The sequence below is a fragment of the Enhydra lutris genome, unplaced genomic scaffold, assembly GCF_002288905.1.
Source record: "Enhydra lutris kenyoni isolate GAN:26980312 unplaced genomic scaffold, ASM228890v2 scaffoldscaffold86, whole genome shotgun sequence".
NCBI lineage: Eukaryota > Metazoa > Chordata > Mammalia > Carnivora > Mustelidae > Enhydra > Enhydra lutris.
In genome coordinates, this window is record NW_019154170.1 from 1,009,778 (window position 1) to 1,022,019 (window position 12,242).

The window sequence follows — 12,242 nt, forward strand, 5'->3', positions numbered from 1 at the left end:
AATGATCTGCGTGCTGAAATATTTAGGGGTAATGCAGCTTGATGTCTGCTGCTTGTTTTAAAATGCATCCAGAAAAATAAGATGGCCTGATCTGGGGGAGTGGGGAGGGGGAAGGAGCGGGGAGGGTGGATGGATGCACTCGCAGATATCCGACAGAACAGATAGAGCAAACTGTGGGCGGCAGAATCTAGTGCTGGGTGTAGGAGTTCACTGTAAATTCTTCCAACTTTTCTGTAGGTTTGAAATTTTTCATCACGAATGTTGGGGGAAGTCGTCCCAACTCCTCCCAGAAGCCCACAGGCCCGGCATGACCTGCCCCTGTCCCCTTCCCTCCCTTCCCCCCCTCCCTCTTCCCCCTTGCTCATTCTGCTCCAGGGGCCTCTTGCTCTTCCCCTAACACTCTGTGAGCTCAGTCCTGCCTCAGGGCCTTTGCACCTGCTGCTGCTTTCTCTGAAAGTCCCTCCCTGCCACCACTACTCTCCTCTGCGTAAACCCAGGCCCTTCTTATCTCTGGGTCTCTGCCTAGAAGGCATTTCCTTAGACTTTCATTGGTCACCTCGTTTAAAATCGTGGTACCCTGCTCATTTTCTACCAGGCCTCATCACATGGTCCTATCTCATTTATGAATCTGTATACTTGTGTGTTGGCTGCCCCCCATATGGGGACAGGAATATGTCTGCTTTTTTCCTGATGTGTCCCTAACACCTAGCTGCACCCTGGCATGAACAAGTCAATCAGAGAACACCTTGTGGATGGACAGACAGATGGACAGTCGGGCAGGCAGATGGATGGATGGACGGATGGACAGATGGGTAGATGGACAGATGGGCAGGCAGGTGGATGGGTGAACATATGACTGGATGGATGGATAGATGGGTGGTAGGTGGGTGGTTGGTAGGTAGATGGATGGCGGGACAGGTGGATGGACAGACAGGTAGATCAGCAGGTAAGGTGGATGGTTGGATGGATGGATGGATGGATGGAATGGATAGACATAAGGATGAACAAACATCCCAAGTGGGGGCCAGTGTGGGGGTCCAGGCCCTTGTCTTAAGATCTCGGGAAAGGGTAAAGCTGCTTGGGCGCCTCAAGATGGCTGCCGGAAAGCCTTCTTGGTGGAAGGAAAGCTCACTTAATTGCTCCTCCAGTGATCAGGCAGGACCGTCGCGCACCAGGGACTCTTGCCAGCCGCAGCCCAGCCTCACAGCCAGCGGGGCTGCCGACCTTCACACCCGAAGGATGCTCAGGAAGGGAATTGCAGATTTCCTCAGCTTGACACCTTTGGGCTGCCTTGGAGGCACCTTCCCACAATGGCGGGACACCTCCCGTGACATTGGAGAACTCGAGTTTATGACCCCAGTCAGCCAGTCCCTTGACTTCTGGCCACCTTTTTTTGCACCTGTGAAGTGCACAGTAATAACTCTTTTCATGAGGTGTGTCTCCGGGACCAGCAGGCAGGGAGACACTTTGCGTTAGCAGGCTGGGCTCCCAGGTGAGCTGCTGTCCCCCCTGCACGACAAATGAACTTGATATTCAGAGCCGGCAGGTCACTTGCCTGAGGGCACACAGTGCAAGTCCCTCCTTCACACAGGCTGTCATAAAGTCAAGGTTGCGGGGCGTTGGGGCACAAGAGGGCGAGGATGGGGTGGTGGGCCCTCCTGCACTGAGCTCCCATTAACGGGACCCTGTGCCCACAGGATGTTGTCCAGCCTCAGCGAATGGTTTTGGCAGGAGAGGCTGTGGCTGCCACCCAACAACACGTGGGCTGCCCTAGAGGACCGGGATGGCCTGGTCTATCCTCACGCCCGGGACTTGCTGGCAGCCCTGCCCGTGGCGCTGGTCCTGGTGGTCATGCGCTTGGCCTTCGAGAGGTGAGTTTATGCCTCGCGGTGGTGCCTGGTCCTGTTGTCCTCCCCTGTGCACAGTGCTCACCCTGGCCAACTGTCCTGTGTTGTTTTGTCCTCATGTGTCCTGGATAGAGCCTGGCTTGGAGCCGGCATGCCTTTCCTGGCACCACCACCCCCCTTGCCCCTAGCTGCTACCACCCACACTCTTCCAGCCTCTGAGGGCTGGTTCCCTGTCACCATGGCTGCTGCTCGGGTCTGGAGGCACCTGCATCTTTGGCAAACCTGGGGGGCGGGGGGTGGGGAAGTGGGCCTGGAGGGCACGTTCTTGCTTTGCTGATCACGTAAGGGTCTGCAGAGGCCAGTCAGTGAGCAAAGAAACTTTTTTTTTTAAGATTTTATTTATTTATTTGAGAGAAAGAGGGCACAAGGTGGGGGGGTCGGGCAGGGGGCTAGGGTATAGGAAGAAGCAGAGACTCCCCACTGAGCAGGAAGCCTGATGCAGTTGGGGGAGGGGGGCAGCACTATTCCAGAACCCTGAGATCATGACCTGAGCTGAAGGCAGATGCTTAACTGCTTACCCAGCTGAGCCACCCAGACTTGCCTCTTGCCCACTCCCTCCTGCCTCTCTCCTATGGGCAAGGTGACCCTCAACCCCTCCTTCCTGGCTCCTAAGGCTTCCCTCCTCCCTTTGTAGCAAAGGAAGGAGCAAAAAGCACTGGCTTCCCCTTTTGTGCCCTAAACCACCCCACCCCACCCCCGTCCGTCCCCACCCCCAGTCTTTTGCAGCCTGCTGGTGCCCACGCCCCTGAGTGTTTGCCACCCCCCCACCCTCCCCACCCCACAGGTTCCCAGCAACCTGGTTCCCAAACTCTGTAGATTTTCAGTCATTTCTCATGGGACCCAGACACTGCTTCAAACCGAGTCTCTTCCTCTTTCCCTGGCTGTCTGTCTCCTGGGTGTGGGCATCTCTCTGGGGTCCCTTTCCTGGGTCCCAGGTAGCCACATCCTTCCCACCAACTCTGTAGTTACAGCTTTCAGACCTGTTCTTCCAGGCCCCTTTGCTGCTGGCACCCCCATGATCCAACGCCCCCCCCCCATGATCAGCTGCCTCCCCAAGATTCCCTCTCCGGCCTCCCTCCCCACGCCCTGCCCTCTGCAGGTCCACTACTTCCTATGTGGCCACCCGGCCTTTGCCCTCACTCTTCTGCAGTCCCTTCAAAGCTGGGTTGCAGAAATGCCCACCAGGCCCCTCCGCCATCCCTCCCCCCACCCTCCAGAGCCCTTATCCCCCTTTAGCCCCCTCCACCCCCCGGATCCCCCCTCCCCCCGCTTTGGGTCCCTGGCTTTGCCCTCCCCTGATGACAGGGACTCGGGAGCATTCTACCTCTTGCTTTGTCTCTCCAGACCAGGCTTCCTGGATACAGGCTGGACCCCAGGAGACCCAGGGAATACCCACAGAGGTTGTATTTATGTAACAGATACCCTCTGAGCACCTACTGTGTGCCCACCTTTGCTCTGAGCAGCTTATGCATCCTAAGGCAGCCCTTAGCACAACCCCATGAGGCAGCACTATTGCTGTCCCCATTTTACAGAATAGGAAATGGAGGCACAGAGGTTGAGGGACCAGCCTGTGGTCACCCAGAGGGAGAGTCATCTGGGACTGAGTGAGGCCTTTGCCTAAGGGGTTCTAAGAGGCTCAAGTCAGCAGGGCTCCCCACCTTTCCTGCAGGGCAGGGACGACAGGAGACCTGCCCCAATTCACTACTGGAGCCTGGAGTGAGCGGTTGTTTATTTAACTGATGGCCTCATCAGATGTAGGTGGGGTGTGTTCACATCCCAGAGGTGTCCTTTTAAAGGGCCATGGGGATGGGATAGCTTTGGTGAAGTTTGGAATATAGGGCAGGTTCAGTGGGGGTGGGGTCGGGAGCCAAGAAAGAATTCTTGAGACCTCTTTAGTGCAAAATGGTGGTTTATTAAAGCTCCCGGGACACGCGCTGTGGGCGGAAAGCTGCTGCACTGGGGTTATGAGGGATTAGGTACCAGGGGTTAGGGAGGTAAGGAACGAGGAGGTTTCAAAAGAGCTTTCCTATGCTAAAAAGGACCTTCGAGATACCAGAGGCCTTGCCATTGTCAGGTTCAGGGTGTTTTTCCCCTCTAGCAAGGCTTTACCATTAAGATAGTTGGGAGATTCTTGGAAGAATGGCACACACGCGTCCCACCCAGGACTGGGGGTGGGGGGAGGTCGCAGGGTGACAGCTTCTGCTTTGTCCTCAGCCGGCCTTCTGTCCCCTCATCAGCTTTTCCAAGGTCAAAGGCAGAGGTTTTCGCCATTTTTAAAGTCAATGCTGGGCCCATCTGCTCCTCCCTGGCCGGGCAGCCCTGGGCATCGCTCTGACCTGTCTGAGCCCCCCGTTTGCCCATCAGGACAGTGGGGACTCTGACAGTAGAGTCAGATGAGCCCGCAGCTGATGCGGATTTGTACCCATGCTCGGCACTCAAGAAATGACAGTCCCCTCCTCCCCCACATCTTGTCACTGTTGCATCTGGAAGGAGTTCCTTGCTGAGCTGCCCTGAGTCTCAGTTTCCCCAAATGCAGGGTGATGGTTGGTGGGTATGAACTGCCAGGGGAACCCCCCCCCCCTTGTGGGACGTGTGGTGATGGGCCAGGGACCAGGCCCCTCTGCTTGTCTACACCGTTCCTGCCTGTGGGGACCCCTGAGCCTGGCAGGGGACAGACAGGGACCCAGACCATGAGACAGGCAGTGAGGAGGCCCTTCTTCCTGATGAGGACTGTGTGAAGCTACCTGAGACCCCTCAAGTTAACCTTCACACCCCCACCCTGAAGACTGGCCACCCAACTGCCTTTTCTTAGGTTTGGTCCCAGTGCAGTGGCCGGGCTACCCCTTGGAGCTCCCAGCATGTGACCCGGCCCCTCTGAGCCTCAGTTTCCCCACCTGGCTTGACAGGCTCTGTCTCCCCTGCACCCAGATTTGTTGGCCTGCCCCTGGGCCGGCTGCTCGGTGTGCATGATCAGACCAGGAGGCCGGCGAAGCCCAATGCCACTCTGGAGAAGTACTTCCTCACAGAAGGGTGGAAACCCAAGGAGGTGAGAGCCCCCCTTTGCCCCCCTTCATCCCCTTCGGCCAGCACAGGCCCCCTTGTGGGCGGGGCCCGGGGAATGGGATGTGGCCCTATTGCCAGGAACAGGGAAGTCCAGGGCGGCCTCTGCACACCCACAGTGCTCCTACCCCCAGGCCACCAGCCAGCCCCCCTGTCCCAGTGGGCAGATCCTGTGACTGGGGGGCTGGGGGTTGGTGGGGGGGGGGCTGGTCTCTCCTGAGCTGGTGAGGAGAGGAAGACCTGACTGATGGGGTTGGGGGGAGACCACCACAGGCCTGTGACACCTCCCCATTCCCATGTGTACTGTGCTCTGGTTGTCTGTGTGCAGGACCTTCCTCCCTCCCTGGTCACCCTCTCTCTACAGGTAGGGGTGGGAGGCGAGGTCTCAACTGCCTGCCTGGGGTGGGGGTAAGACCGGACTTTTCTGGAAGGGTAGAGGAAAACCTGTGCTCCACCACTGCCCCCTTTCTTAGTCCCGGTCCCTATCAGCCACCTGTCTCTCCTGTGAGCAGGGCTGGCTTGCATATGGCCTGTTTTGGGGGGCCGCCTCCATGTCTACAGGCAGACAATCCTATAGGCAAGGTCTGGGGTAGCAGGGGAAGGGGAAACATGGCCGGGTCTCATCTGTCCTGGGACAGGGACAGGAAGGAAGCCACCTCTGTGACCTCCCCAAATCGCCCCTCCCCAGCACCAGATGGCCGTCCTCGCGGTCCAGTGTGGCCTCACGCTGCCACAGATCCAGCGCTGGTTCCGGAGGCGCCGGAACCAGGACCGGCCCTCCCTGACCAAGAAGTTCTGCGAGGCCAGGTGAGCCTGGGGCTGGGGGGGAAGTGGGGGGCGCTGGGGGTGCAGGGGAAGCGGGCGCCTCCGGTGGCGGCCTCACGGGCTCCCTCCCCACCTGCAGCTGGAGGTTCAGCTTCTACTTCTGCTCCTTCTTCGGAGGCTTGTCGGTCCTCTACCACGTGAGTGTACCGATGCCCTGGGCCTGGACTGGGGGGTGTGGAGAGGTGCGGGCAGAGGGGGGAGCCCGTGCAAAAGCACAGGGCGGGGAGAGCACTGGGAGTGGGTGTGGCGGACATCCACGTGCCCAGGAGGACATGCCGTGCCCGGGAACTGGGGATCCAGAATGAGAGCAGCCCTGGGGAAACCCCCCCAACCCATCCCGGGGGGTAGAGGGCTGGGCAACCTCTGACTTCTGGGCAGCCTCAGACTCTGTGTCCCTGCAGGAGTCATGGCTGTGGGCACCGGTCATGTGCTGGGACAATTACCCAAATCAGGTGAGTGGCAGGGAGAGCCCGGAGGCTGGTGGGGGCTTGGGGTGGTCAGAGTTCCTTCAGCCACAGCCAGGAGAGCCAAACCCAGACATGACACGACTCCCCTCCAGGTTCTGTTCTCTATTTTTGCCTCCCCTGTGGAATGGATAGGGGCCAGACTCCGGGAAACTGGGAGCAGGAGCTGCCGCAAAACCACTGCCCTTGCCTACCTCTGGGGACAGGGATCTTACTCCTCCTTCACTCATTGGTATTCAAGGGTCCTGGTTCTGAGCAATCGAGGAGGGCCCTGGGGAGCCTCCCTGCCCCTGGGGAGCCTCCACCCCCAACAGCTAACCTTGGCCGACGCCCCTGCAGCCCCTACAACCGGCCCTGTACTATTGGTACCTCCTGGAGCTGAGTTTCTACGTCTCACTGCTGATCACGCTGCCCTTTGATGTCAGACGCAAGGTGAGGCCTGGCTGGGAAGTGATGCGGGAAGAGGGGAAACGGACCCAGTCTTGCATAGGGTGGGATGGCCTCACCGCCTACCCCGAGACCCCCTGGTGCCTCAGGTGGGAGACCCAGAGTCCACAAGGTACAGACGCCAGGGGCGCCTCGGTGGCTCAGTCTTTACACGTCCGTCTGCGGCTCAGGTCATGATCCCAGGATCCTGGGATCGAGCCCCGCATCAGGCTCCCTGCTCTTTGGGGGGCCTGCTTCTCCCTCTCCCATTCCCCCTGCTTGTGTTCCCTCTCTCCCTGTGTCTTTCTGTCAAATAAAAAAATAAAAGCTTTTTTAAAAAAAGTACAGACGCAGCCAACCAGATCCCTGTGAGGGCCTCCACCCATCCTGGCGGGGTGTCCCCCCACACCACCCAGCCTCATCCCTGCTGTGACCCACTGTCTCCCGCAGGATTTCAAGGAGCAGGTGACACACCACTTCGTGACCATCCTGCTGATCTCGTTCTCCTACAGCTCAAACCTGCTGCGCATCGGCTCCCTCGTGCTGCTGCTGCACGACGCCTCTGACTACCTCCTGGAGGTGGGCCTGGCCCAGCCCCACCCTCCCCCATCAACACCCTCCCCCCAACACCCTAGCCCTTCGTGAGGCCACGCCCCTGGCCACGAGGCCACGCCCCCTCGTGGCTTGCGGGGGGGGGGGCGGGGGGGGGCGGGGGGCGGTAGAAATGAAGGTTCTCACGCTCCTGGAGAGCCGCACTGCACCTTTCTACACAGTTCCTGGAGAGGAGGCCTTGCCCTTTCCCAGTGCCCTACTTCTCACCTACTTCCCTGTCCCCACCATTGGCCTGAGGCCGGTTCTCTCTGTTGCCCTCCGCAGGCTGGCAAGATGTTCAATTACACGCACTGGCGGAAAGTGTGCGACACCCTCTTCATCATCTTCTCCTTGGTCTTCTTCTATACTCGCCTTGTGCTCTTCCCTACGCAGTGAGTACACCGTTGGGGGAGCAGGGAGGGAGGGCATGTCTGAGATCCAGGCCTGCCTCCCTCTGGGTTTCCTGACCCATGGACTTGGGGGTGTTGGCTGGGTGGCTTCCAGGAGAAGGCAAGGAAAGGTGTTCCTGGAACCGGGCACAGCATGTGCAAAGACCCCGTGGTAGGAGAGACAGAAGTCTGGACTCAGTCATTCCCCACTGTGCCTGGAACATGGAGCAGGAGGCAGGGTTGGGCACCCACTCACTAAAGTCTGCCCAGTCTATTTGCTGATGAGGGAGCAAGGTGAAGATACCTGCTCAGGTGGGGCTAATGTGTGGGGGGGGGGGGGGGGGGGGACTATAGTAAATAAGGCAAACAAGTAGAATCTAAAGCATGAGAGAATGACGTGCTAAAGAGAAAATGAGGTTGAGAAGGGCACAGGGAGTGTGTTGGTAGTTGGAATTAGGCTGGTCAGGGAAGAGGCAGCATTCATACAGAAAGACTGGAGGGAGAGAACTTAAGACCGATCGTATGGGAAGAGTGGTCCAAGCAGCAGGCATAGCATGTGCAAAGGCCCCGGGGCAGAACTGGGCCTGGTGTGGAAGTATGGCAAGGAGGCCTCTGTGGGTGGAGCAGAGTGAGTGAGGAGGAGAGAGGGAGGAGGGGACAGGGCAGGTCATTTGGGGCTTTGGGGGTCTCAGGGAGGACTTGGGCTTTTACCCCAATGACAAGGGAGCCCTGGAGGTTTGTGGGCAGAGGAGGGACATACCCACAGGCTCACAGTCGCCCTCTGCTGGCTGCTGGGGAATAGCTGATGAGAGGCCTGAGCAGGAACTGTGGGGGCCCAGGGAGGTCCAGGGGAGGGGATTGTGCTGGCCCAGGTGAGCCATGGTGGGGCTGGACCAGTGCAAGTGACAGAGGTGGGTACAGTCAGAGTCACTCGAGGCTCATGAAATGGGTATGAGGTCGGAGTTGCTGCTTGAGGAACAGGTATGCAGCTCTGGCTGTGCTGGTTTGCAGGGTCTGTGGGGGGACTTAGAAATGTCATGGAGGAGGCATGAGCACACCATCCTGGGGTTCTGGACAGAGATGTACATGTCCAGAGTTTGTAGCCACAAGACTGGAGGAGGTCACTGGGTGACCTGGAGTATTTGCAGGTCGGGGGAGCCTGTGGAGGAAACAGGAGTGTGGGTCCCTGAAGGCCCAGGAAGGGAGAGCCAGCTGCCAGAGCAAGACTGGCTCTTGGTGACCCCACGGCCAAGCCAGGGGGCAGGGCAGAGTAGAAGCTCACTGCCTAGGGGACTGGGGTGGGGGAGGCAGCTGGGCCACTAAGCATCCCCTTGGGGTTCATGTGCATTCTGACAAGTTAATATGACCAGGCAAGAAGGGCACTTAAACGCCCAGCTAAAGAACATCGCTATCTCTTTGGGGGGGGGGGCAGCAGAGGGAGCCATGGAAGGTTGTAGAGCAAGGAGGGTCACACAAGTTAGAGGTCCCAAGGACTGGGGGCTGTGGTGGCGGCTGAAGCCCGTCTCCCTGCTCCCCTGCTGTAGGATCCTGTACACCACCTACTACGAGTCCATCGCCAAGGGGGGCCCATTCTTTGGCTACTACTTCTTCAACGTCCTCCTGCTGATGCTGCAGCTGCTGCACGTGTTCTGGTCCTGCCTCATCCTTCGCATGATCTACAGCTTCGTGAAGAAAGGCCGGGTAGGGCCGGGGTAGGGAGGGATGGGCAGGAGCTGGGGGCGGCCTGAGGGTACCTCCCTGCAGCCCCCGGCCCAAGCCTCATGCCCCGCCCCACCCCCCAGATGGAGAAGGATGTGCGCAGCGACGTGGAGGAGTCCGATTCGAGCGACGGGGAGGCGGTCCCAGAGCACCTGCCACTGAAGAATGGCGCGGCTGCCAGGCCCGGGGCGGCCCCAACCGATGGCCCTCGGAGCAGGACGGCTGGGCGGCTGGCCAACGGGCACACGCCGGCCACATAGCTCGCAGAGGCCCAGCCTTAAGGGCCGCCCCCAGTGCCCCATAGCTGGGATTTGGCTGGGGGCGGCTGGACTGGTGGCCCTGGGGCCAGCTCTGGAGACTGGGATGGCCCTCCCCCCTCTGGTGGGGAGGGGTGAGGGCTAATGATCTGTCTCCAGCCCCTTCCTTTTGCCTGCCCTTCCCTTCCCTTGGGCAACTGGACACAGCTGGGAAGGGTGGGCAGCCGGCGGAGGCTACCGCCTGCCAGGGCCAGCTCCAGGCTAAAAGGGGCCCAATAAAACTTGAATGGAACCAGCTTCTCTGAGAGCTTATGTCCCTGTTAAGAGTCCCTGGTCCATCCCCAAAGGCCCCAAGGGGACTCTAATTACCCTACTGATGAGACACTCACCTTCACCCCAAAACACACGCCCACCCCCAGGGGACTCAGCAAGCAGTGCGTGGGGACGCCCCCCACCCTAGGTGAGGCCCTGGCTCCCAGCCAACACTGTAGCCAAGGCACCTCCTAACACCACAGTGCAGCCCTCTGCCCATCGCTCACAGCCCCAGCTTACAGGTGAGAAGGTACTGGGCTCATGCATGTGAGAGGCTGGGTGGCCCCTGCTCAAGGCTGGCAGAGTTCCAGGGCCTTCCTGGGGACGGTGAAATAGGGCCCAGGGGCTGAGGTCCTGTGGACTTCCCCAGGTTCAGCCTGGGTAAGGTCGCCCTCTCTGCAGGAGCTCTGCGGGAAAGGAAGGCGTTGAGGGTCCAGGAATCATGCAACAGCCCCACACCCCACCCAAGGCCACTGAGGAGGAGGCCTGGGAGCCAGAGGTGGCAGAGGACGGGGACCCTGGGGAGAGGAAGTGTGTTAGAGGACATCATTGAGGGTGAGAAAGAAAGGACAGTAGAGGAGCAGAGGTGGGGGAGGAAGAGGAGGGCGAGGAGGGTGGGGGGAGCAGGAAAAGATGGGGACAGGAAGTGGGAAAGGCAAAGGGGAGGAGAAAGGCCCTGCTTTGTGGCCCCTGGGAGAGACACCAGGAAGAGGGACTGGCAGGACAGGAAAAGGGGAGCAAGAGGAGCTGCAGGCAGCGTGGGGGACTGGCAGGACAGGAAAAGGGGAGCAAGAGGAGCTGCAGGCAGCGTGGGTGCCGGCGAGCCCCCAGGAGGAAGGAAAGGAGAGACCCTGAGGGCTCAGCCACAGTGAGTGGGGCTGGGGACCGGGAGCTGGAGGCTGAGACGTTCACGAGGAGATGGAAAGACCTGGAGGGAAGAGAAAGGAGAGCACAAGGACCAGAGCAGGCGTTACCAGAAAGGAAGGTGGAAAGTGAAATACTGTGAGAAAGAGAAGCGGGGGCGCCTGGGTGGCTCAGTTGGTGAAGTGTCCTGGGATCAAGTCCTGTGTTGGGCTCCCTGCTCAGTGGGGAGCCTGTTTCTCCCTCTCCTGCTCCTCCTGCTTGTGCTCTCCCTCTTTCTGCCAAACAAATAAATAAAATATTTTTTTTAAAGAGAGAGAAGCAATGTCAATTATCCCTCTTTTTTTTTTTTTAAGATTGATTTATTTATTTACTTGACAGATCACAAGTAGGCAGAGCAGCAGGCAGGGGGTGGGGGGAAGCAGCTCCCTGCTGAGCAGAGAGCCCGATGCAGGGCTCAATCCCAGGACCCTGGGATCATGACCTGAGCCGAAGGCCAAGGCTTTAACCCACTGAGCCACCCAGGCACCCCTATCCCTCTGTTTTTAAACATCTGTGAAGAGAGCTGATCTGAGAGGAGGAGGAGGGAGGAAGGAGGCGAGCAGGTGGTCCACAGGAAGGGGACGAATGGAAAGGTGCTCAAGCTCACTCAGCACAAGCTGGGAGAGAGGCAGGGGGCAGCTGAAGACTGCAGTGAAATCCCCTTCTCACCAGCTGTCCTGGTACAAACACTGTTTGCACCCACTGTTGGGACTGCCAGGGAAAAGGGACCGATCCTGGCAGGCCCCCTGAGGAGGGGAATCCGGCAAGAACTAGAAGTACAAATGCCTTTTCTCCTTGTCCCTAAAGACACATCCAGATGTTCTCAAGACACTCTCAAATGAGCATGAAATGACAGAAAACAGAACCAGAAGACACGGACATTTATAGCAGAGAAAACAGTCAAGACCGATAAACGTAAGACAGATTCAGTCTCAATGATCAGGGACATGCAAAGCAAGACTAGCAGATACCATTTCAGACCCATTCAACTGGCAGAAAGAAAATGGACAAAGCCAGTGCTGGAGGAGACCGGGATCAGGAATCTCCATCTGTTACAGCAGGAAACATGAGTTGGTATAATCGTTTTTGGAAAACCATTCAGCATCATGTAAAATTGTGGACCATTGGACAAAGTTCGATGCAACAAAGGAGATGATGTACACTTGAGGCCCGAACATCTGTTCAGTAGGGCTGGTTCTTTAGGAAACAGGAAATAGAAAGTCAGAATCGTGATGTTACCTTTGACCTTGGGGGGCAGGAGGATGTGGTTTAGGTAGATAGACCTACAGCCACTGTTTCAGCCTTCAGAGATGTGAAGCATGGTGAGAGACACTCATATTAATAAGTGTCAGTTGAAAGGGATGTGTGAAAAGACAGCCCACAGAGTGG

General features: G+C 58.4%; 1 protein-coding gene across 1 annotated transcript in view; it reads left to right on the plus strand.

The window, feature by feature from the left end:
* LOC111161793 (ceramide synthase 4) overlaps positions 1 to 9,925 on the plus strand; it is a 32,012-nt gene extending 22,087 nt beyond the window's left edge. Inside the window, exons 2-11 of the mRNA XM_022525753.1 lie at positions 1,698 to 1,871; positions 4,836 to 4,953; positions 5,656 to 5,774; positions 5,872 to 5,929; positions 6,194 to 6,244; positions 6,596 to 6,688; positions 7,133 to 7,261; positions 7,559 to 7,665; positions 9,207 to 9,363; positions 9,465 to 9,925. Of these exons, the coding sequence (XP_022381461.1) occupies positions 1,699 to 1,871; positions 4,836 to 4,953; positions 5,656 to 5,774; positions 5,872 to 5,929; positions 6,194 to 6,244; positions 6,596 to 6,688; positions 7,133 to 7,261; positions 7,559 to 7,665; positions 9,207 to 9,363; positions 9,465 to 9,641 (1,182 nt within the window). The 5' untranslated portion in view covers position 1,698 and the 3' untranslated portion in view covers positions 9,642 to 9,925. The remainder of the gene's footprint in view (positions 1 to 1,697; positions 1,872 to 4,835; positions 4,954 to 5,655; positions 5,775 to 5,871; positions 5,930 to 6,193; positions 6,245 to 6,595; positions 6,689 to 7,132; positions 7,262 to 7,558; positions 7,666 to 9,206; positions 9,364 to 9,464) is intronic.
* Positions 9,926 to 12,242: the final 2,317 nt, after the last annotated feature.